At 47.6% G+C, this 7,497-nt stretch overlaps 1 protein-coding gene across 1 annotated transcript; it reads left to right on the forward strand.

Moving 5' to 3' along the window:
• Positions 1-2,610: 2,610 nt before the first annotated feature.
• KCNA4 (potassium voltage-gated channel subfamily A member 4) lies at positions 2,611-5,165 on the forward strand. Its single transcript, XM_063397311.1, has one exon. The coding sequence runs from the start codon at positions 2,896-2,898 to the stop codon at positions 4,876-4,878; it is 1,983 nt and encodes a 660-aa protein (XP_063253381.1). The 5' UTR covers positions 2,611-2,895; the 3' UTR covers positions 4,879-5,165.
• Positions 5,166-7,497: the final 2,332 nt, after the last annotated feature.

The raw sequence follows: 7,497 nt of genomic DNA on the forward strand, positions 1-7,497 counted from the left end.
TGCGGGAGCCTGGGCGTGCCGGGCAGCAGCGGAGGGAACCTTTGCTTGTACTGCTGGGTGCCAAGCGCGGCAGCTGCGTGGAGGTGCGGGCAGCTCCTCTCCTTTTCTGGGAAATTCGATCCGGGCTTGGGTTTGGAATTCTCCGAGCGACCTCAACAAAGCGTTTCGCTTCCTTGAGGACACCCCCGCGGGAGCAAAGGCCGGCGCTGGCAGCATCGCTGTGGGCGGGCAGTTTTGTCCGCCACTCCGGGCGTCACCCAGCGCGGGAATACTGATCCCAATAATTACGGTATTAATAGGACGCGGGGAGCGAGGCGGGGGCAGCAGGCCGAACCGAACCGAGCCGAGCCGAGCCGAGCCGAGCCGAGCCGAGCCGAGCCGAGCCGAGCCGAGCCGAGCCGAGCCGAGCCGGGCCGGGCCGGGCCGGGCCGGGCTGAGCCGAGCCGAGCCGGGCCGGGCCGGGCCGAGCCGAGCCGAGCCGAGCCGAGCCGAGCCGAGCCGAGCCGAGCCGAGCCGAGCGCGGCGCAGTGCGGGCGGCGGCCGCCAGGGGCCGGCGGCGGCCCGGGAGCGGCGGCAGCGGCGGGCGGCGGCTCCGGAGCAACAGGGCCGGCTCCGAGCGCCGGGGGCGCAGTGCCACGGGCTGGCCCGGCTCCCAGCTCCCGGTCTCGGCTCAGCTCCCGGCTCGCAGCATCCCCGCCGCCAGCAGCGCCTGCCCGCAATCCGCGCTCCGGCCGGCGGCTCCTCGGCCGCGTCCCCCCGAGCGCACAACAAGTGGATGGAGCGGGCGGGAGCTGGCTGAGCCCTGGATGTGTCGGGAGCAGGCGCCGCACGGAGCCACCTCCGTCGTGCCGCCTCTGGAGCCCGGGTCCGCGCACGGACTAATTACCCAGCGCTGATTTACAGATCTGCTGCGAGAGCCGCACTCGGAGAGACTGGTGATCGCGCCTGCCCCTTCGTTCCGCCTCGCACACAACAAGCACACGCACACCGCCTTCGATTTTCCCTCTGGGGACGAGACCCTCGCCTGTTGCCTTGTCGCCAATGCCGAGGCGAGCGGGAGCGGCGGTGGCGGTGCCGAGTGCCCCCAGCCCCGGCCGCCTCCCTGGCTCGCTCCCGGCGCTCTCCCGGCACCCGGCAAGCAGGGGCAGAAATAACTCGTCAACCTGTGGTGCGCCCTGACCACAGCTACCTGCGACCGTGGATCAGCCGGCACAGCTCCCTCAGGACTGCTGTCACCCGGTCCTTACAGTAGCGGGAACAGCGCTGCTATTTCTCTGCCTGGGATCAGTAAGTATAACAGCGTTTTTAGGATCTTCTGCATGACACGTAGGTACAATTTTTAAAATAGCATCATTTAGTAGTCCGTGTTCACCTTCTCTCGTGTATTAATAGATGTGGCTCTAAATGAGGCTTCTGTTTCAAAGGGGGGTGTGAGGGGCTGTGTATTTGTGTGTGTGTGCTTGCATGTAGATGTTGCTTCAGTGCACCTGCAGTTGTTTTCTTGACATATCATGGTTTTTTCACTTGGCTGGGCATTGTACGTGCCTGTTTCCAAATTAAATCCAGTGAGATGTTCATTGTGATCGAAACACAATTCTGCTGTAGATTGAAATATAACATTCCTGCATCTGATGTGTTTCTACAATTAAAACAAAAGCTCTTTGTGTAGATACATTTATTCTTTAGTGCTTCGTATGGATAGATGTAGGTGTATCTCTTACGTATGTGCTCAAAGACCCGAATGCATTGTGTGTTGCAGTATTTTTATTACTGTTTATATGTGTTGGTGTTTCAGAAGCATGCATATGTTTGTGTATGGATGCAAGTGCTGATATGGGTGGGGATTTTGTATCTGTCTATATATATATGTGACATACCCACCCACATCCTTACCCACAGAGTCGTTCAAAATCTCTGTGCATGTGATGTGGGTGTGTGTGTAATGTAGAAGTGTGAATAGTGTGGGCAGGAGAAGATTTGAATGCCATGGTAATAGATGACACAGTTTCATTTGATCGGTATGACCTTTTAGGAAAACAATCCAATCTTTTCCCTTTTTGTTTTGTTTATTTTTGTGTGTTTGTGCATGTGCTTCAGGTTAAGTGCTTCTTCTGCATGACCATAACCAAAGGGTGACCCATCCACTCCTTTATGTCCTATGGGGACCTCAGAGCCAGTTTCTCAGTCTTCATCTCCTCCTCCTCCTCCACCTCCTCCTCCTCCTCTTACCACTGCTGCTGATGCCCTGGGTGCTGCTCCCAGGTTTGAGACATTGTTGACAGGCTGAAGAAAGGATTTGCAAAGACCTCCTCACTGTGTAAATGAAGTGATGGCTGGAATTAACTTCAACTCTCCAAGTAATGATATTAAACAGTAAGTCTGCTAGGCCAAAGCATTACCAGGAACAAATAATGAGGAAAGAGACTATTTGCATTTGGTTTCAGTGATGAGCTAAAACCATCTGTGGAGAACAGGTACCCTTTGGTTTGCATATTTTTTTCCTGAGGAATGCAGCCTTTATAGCCTGCGAGGCAGTCATGATTCTGATCAGATACAGCTGTGATTGCTGAAGGAGATAAATGAAAATAAAGGGGCTTGGTGGATGGAAGAACAAGGTCTCAGCTGTTCTCTGGTTCAATTTGAGAATTTCATCTTTTCTCATTAGCAAAACAGTAGTTTGTGTCAAACATTCCGGAGAACAAGAAAATACGGATCTGTGGTTTTCCCAAATATAGATTCAGTGTTACAACCATGTTGCCATGCTCAATGCCCAGGGGACTGTCCTCCAAATGCAAATGGCTTTGAACTTTCCAGTGAAAGTTAAGGTGACACCGTAAATAAAACAAAACCTTGTTCCAGTAAGCAGTTAAAACAAACAAACAAAGCAGTTGCAAGATGGAGGTTGCGATGGTGAGCGCAGACAGCTCCGGGTGCAACACCCACATGCCCTACGGATACGCGGCCCAGGCGCGGGCCCGGGAGCGGGAGCGGCTGGCACAGTCCAGGGCGGCCGCGGCCGCGGCCGTGGCAGCGGCCACCGCGGCGGTGGAAGGTGGGGCAGCAGGCGGAGGGGGCCCCTACCACCACTACCACCAGGAGCAGAGTCGCGGGGCGTCCTCCTCGCACGGCGGGAGCGCGTCACGCGGCGGCCTGCCCCGCCGCCAGAGTGGTAAGAGGAGGAAGAAAGGGAAAAAGAGGAGCCATCACTTGGGAAGTAGGGAGGGTGGGGCCTCCTTCCCCTGTTCTGAGCTGCTACCACTCAGTGGTTCTGAGGAGAGAATACTGAAGGACTTGAGTGAGGAGGAAGAGGAGGATGAAGATGAGGATGAAGACGATGAGGAAGAAGGAAAGCTCTACTACAGTGATGACTATGGGGAGGATGAGTTTTCATACTCAGACCAGCCACCCGATGATGGTGGAGGCCCTGGGGGTTACAGCTCTGTCCGCTACAGCGAGTACGAGTGCTGTGAGCGTGTGGTGATCAACGTGTCGGGACTGCGGTTTGAGACCCAGCTGAAGACATTAGCTCAGTTCCCGGAGACACTGCTGGGGGACCCAGCCAAGCGGGGCAGATACTTTGATCCTCTCAGGAACGAGTACTTCTTTGATAGGAACCGACCCAGCTTTGATGCCATCCTGTACTACTACCAGAGCGGGGGTCGGCTGAAGAGGCCGGTCAATGTACCCTTTGACATCTTCTCTGAGGAGGTGAAGTTCTACCAGCTTGGGGAGGAGGCCATGCTCAAGTTCAGGGAGGATGAAGGTTTTGTCAAAGAGGAAGAGGAAAAGGTTTTGCCGGAGAATGAGTTTAAGAGGCAGGTTTGGCTGCTGTTTGAGTACCCAGAAAGCTCCAGTCCGGCCAGAGGCATTGCCATTGTCTCTGTCTTGGTCATCTTGATCTCCATCGTCATCTTTTGTCTGGAGACTTTACCAGAGTTCAGAGATGACAAAGAATTCGTCATGTCCCTGAGCTTAGGGAAGGGGCTTTCCAATGAGTCTCTTCGCCTGGATGCTGGGGAGCACACCATCTTCAATGACCCTTTTTTCATTGTAGAGACCGTGTGCATAATTTGGTTCTCCTTTGAGTTTACAGTGCGCTGCTTTGCATGTCCGAGCAAAGCACACTTCTTCAAGAACGTCATGAACATCATAGACATTGTGTCCATCTTGCCTTACTTCATCACCCTGGGCACGGACCTGGCGCAGGAGCAGGGCAGTCAGCAGGCCATGTCTTTTGCCATCCTGAGGATCATCCGTCTAGTCAGGGTGTTTCGCATCTTCAAGCTCTCCAGGCACTCCAAGGGTTTGCAGATCCTGGGTCACACGCTCAGGGCCAGCATGAGGGAACTTGGCCTCCTCATCTTTTTTCTTTTTATCGGAGTCATTTTGTTTTCCAGTGCTGTTTACTTTGCAGAAGCTGACGAGCCTGCCACCCATTTTCAAAGCATCCCGGATGCCTTTTGGTGGGCTGTAGTGACCATGACTACAGTTGGTTATGGGGACATGAAACCCATAACTGTGGGTGGGAAAATAGTCGGGTCCCTGTGTGCCATTGCAGGAGTGTTAACCATTGCTTTACCAGTGCCAGTGATTGTCTCCAATTTTAACTATTTCTACCATAGAGAAACTGAGAATGAAGAACACACGCAGATGATGCAAAATGCAGTCAGTTGCCCTTACCTCCCCACAAATTTACTGAAGAAATTTAGAAGCTCATCATCTTCATCCACAGAGGATAAATCAGAGTATTTGGAGATGGAAGAAGGAGTTAAAGAATCTCTTTGTGTAAAGGAGACTAAAAGTCAGGACACAGGGAATAGCAGTGAGTCAGAGAAGAAAAACTGTGTAAATTCAAATTCTGTGGAAACTGATGTGTAATTTTGAGCGTTTCCAAATATATTTATGCATTAAAGAGTGCAGTGAAAATAATGAAATATGCAAACAAGAGTCTGCAGCATACAGTAGTATGCCATTTAATGGTTAAATACAAATAAAAAGCATTGCTAAACATGTATTACATATCAAGTAAGTGGTACAACTTGAGGAAAGGATTGCTAGATCTGATACATTTTCAGACTTTATATTTTTATTAGAATGCAAGTGTTTTGCACACGAGGCTGAAAAATTTCTTAAAACCAAGTCAGTTTTAAAGTGGGTGCATGAACTGTCGACATCACTAATAACAGCTCTGTGGTAAAAGTTGGCATTCAGAGGTATTTACTATGTAAGAAACAATGAAGTTTGGTAGTCATTTATCTATTTATCAGTGCTTTAATAGCAGCTACCATAAATCATTGGATACCATAGTCATTGTTTTTCAAATGGTAAATTTATTGTAAAAAGATATTCTACAGAAGATAGATCTAAATTTTTTTTCTTGAAATCTATAATGCTTGTTTTTAACTGGAAATTTGCTTTGAAAAGGCTGTTGACCCTCCAGAAATTGTTTATTTTTATAACTCTCTTTGGAGGCATTGCAGCATTTGTTGTCTAATAATGAAAGAAATGGAGTAAGAGAATTGTTAAACCTGGTCTGACTGCAAAGGCAAAATGACTGGAATGCTTTTTTGCACTACTTTATATGCTGGAGATATATCGAAAGAGACTTCATACTGTGAATGTTTACTAATGTAATAGTTCAATGACAATCATTGGAAGAGTGAATTCTGCATCATATTTTATTGTTTCTTCTTTCTCTGTGATGCTGATGGCAAAACAGCTAACATTACATTAATTCCATACTCTTTTTAATTATGAATATCTGTGATCTGGAAAAGGATTGTGAAGTAAAATTTTCTAATCAAAATTATTTGAAATCGGTGTTTTCTACTGATGCCCTCAAGAAGTACCAACCTAATTTATATCTTTTTTCTGCTTAATTTAGCATTCAGAGTCTATGATTAGTACATGCACTTTGTCATTATTGAGGAAATTCAGTGTATGGGAGGAGAAGATAGAAGTAATAAGATACTCAGTTGTTACAGTACTGACAATTGAGGATTGCTGACTTTTAATAATGTGCTATTATTGGTGCTGCATTTTCCCTTGATTACAGCTTTCACCCATGTATATCTGAAGCAATGTTTAAGATCTAAAATAGGCATTTTGGGTTTCAAAATGAACGTACTGGGTCCCATGGAGTCCTTGCAAAAACATTCCATGGTTTCTTTTCACTGATTCTTAGGCCAGCTATGTTTTGCTATGTGTCAAAACCTCCCATTACCCTTCGTAGGAGGTTCAGGTAGGCAAAGATTACCTGGCCTGCAGTATATTACAGAATCCAGAATGAGATAGGTAAGATACTGCTGCATACAACACAATTTTTTCAGACTTACCATTACCAAGGGAAGGCACAATTAAACTGTAACTGTTTTTGAAGAGGCACTGTGGAACATTCCAGATTATAAAACTTGAACCAAATTGGCATATGCACTTTAAGGTCCAGAACAGGCTACTGTGGGAGAAAAAAGGACTTACCAACACCACGGAATTACAGTAGTTTGCAATAGTCATTTAAAGATCAGTGCAGGGGTTTTGCAGTGGGGAGAACTTATTAGTGACTGACTTACAGCAACAACAAAAGCACTCTGAATTGTTCATCCATGATATTACACATGATCCATCAGATAAGCCTTGTTTGCTGAATCCAGTGGCACCAAACAGAGCTGCAGACATGGGCTTCTCTTTAATGGTTGGGGTTTGCCTTCATAATTTTTCTGTGAGTCTCTTCGAAAAGTTTCTCTGCTTGTCTTCTTTTGCATTGCAGGAAATAAAAAAAAAGACACACACAAAAGACTGCGTTGTGCTGAGCCCTGCTTCAAAATGTGTGTTTAAGTGTCTGATTCCTAATCTAAAAACATTGAGCAGGCTTCACTATATTTTTGATGTGAGGCATTAAAAAGAGCTCCTTTTCATTGTGGTGGTGTTAATTCCAACTGTGTTTTGAATGAAATGACTCAGTAATTTTGCCAAAATTCAATATTACATTTCACTCTAGCTCACCTGAGTTAAATCTGCTAAATACTTTTTTCTGCAGGGGCAATATCAGCAGTGAGGATGAGTGTTCTATAAAACACAGTAAAAATCTGTAACTGGAAGTATTTATTTCACAGATTGCAGCTAATGGCCTAAAGGGCATGAGGGTTCTCTTTCTGAGTGGCTTGGTACTAGTTCTGTCTGACACCAGAGACCATTTAGTGCCTGCGACCATGGCAACGAGGCGGGAGTGAAAGAAATACTAACTAGGTAAATAAAGAACTTAGAGAAAATAAGTAGTACGTGTTTGCAGTATTGACTGGTTGAAAGGGGAGGTGGGATTTCAGACCTCTAATGGAAATAAGAAAACTCCTTGATTCACTTTTAAAGTGCATTCATACTGTAGACACGGAGCTCAGCATGAGGGGAGTGCTTCAGCCCGTTGTTCAGCTACTCTGCTCCCAGTGCACACCCTTCTAATTTAAAACAAGCATGCAGGGCCCGTGCTGTGCTGTTTTCAGA

Source organism: Prinia subflava, chromosome 5, assembly GCF_021018805.1.
Source record: "Prinia subflava isolate CZ2003 ecotype Zambia chromosome 5, Cam_Psub_1.2, whole genome shotgun sequence".
Taxonomy (NCBI): Eukaryota; Metazoa; Chordata; class Aves; order Passeriformes; family Cisticolidae; genus Prinia; species Prinia subflava.

Excerpts from the sequence above, each read along its gene's own strand:
- KCNA4 (XM_063397311.1), top strand. The coding sequence starts at position 2,896 with ATGGAGGTTGCGATGGTGAGCGCAGACAGCTCCGGGTGCAACACCCAC.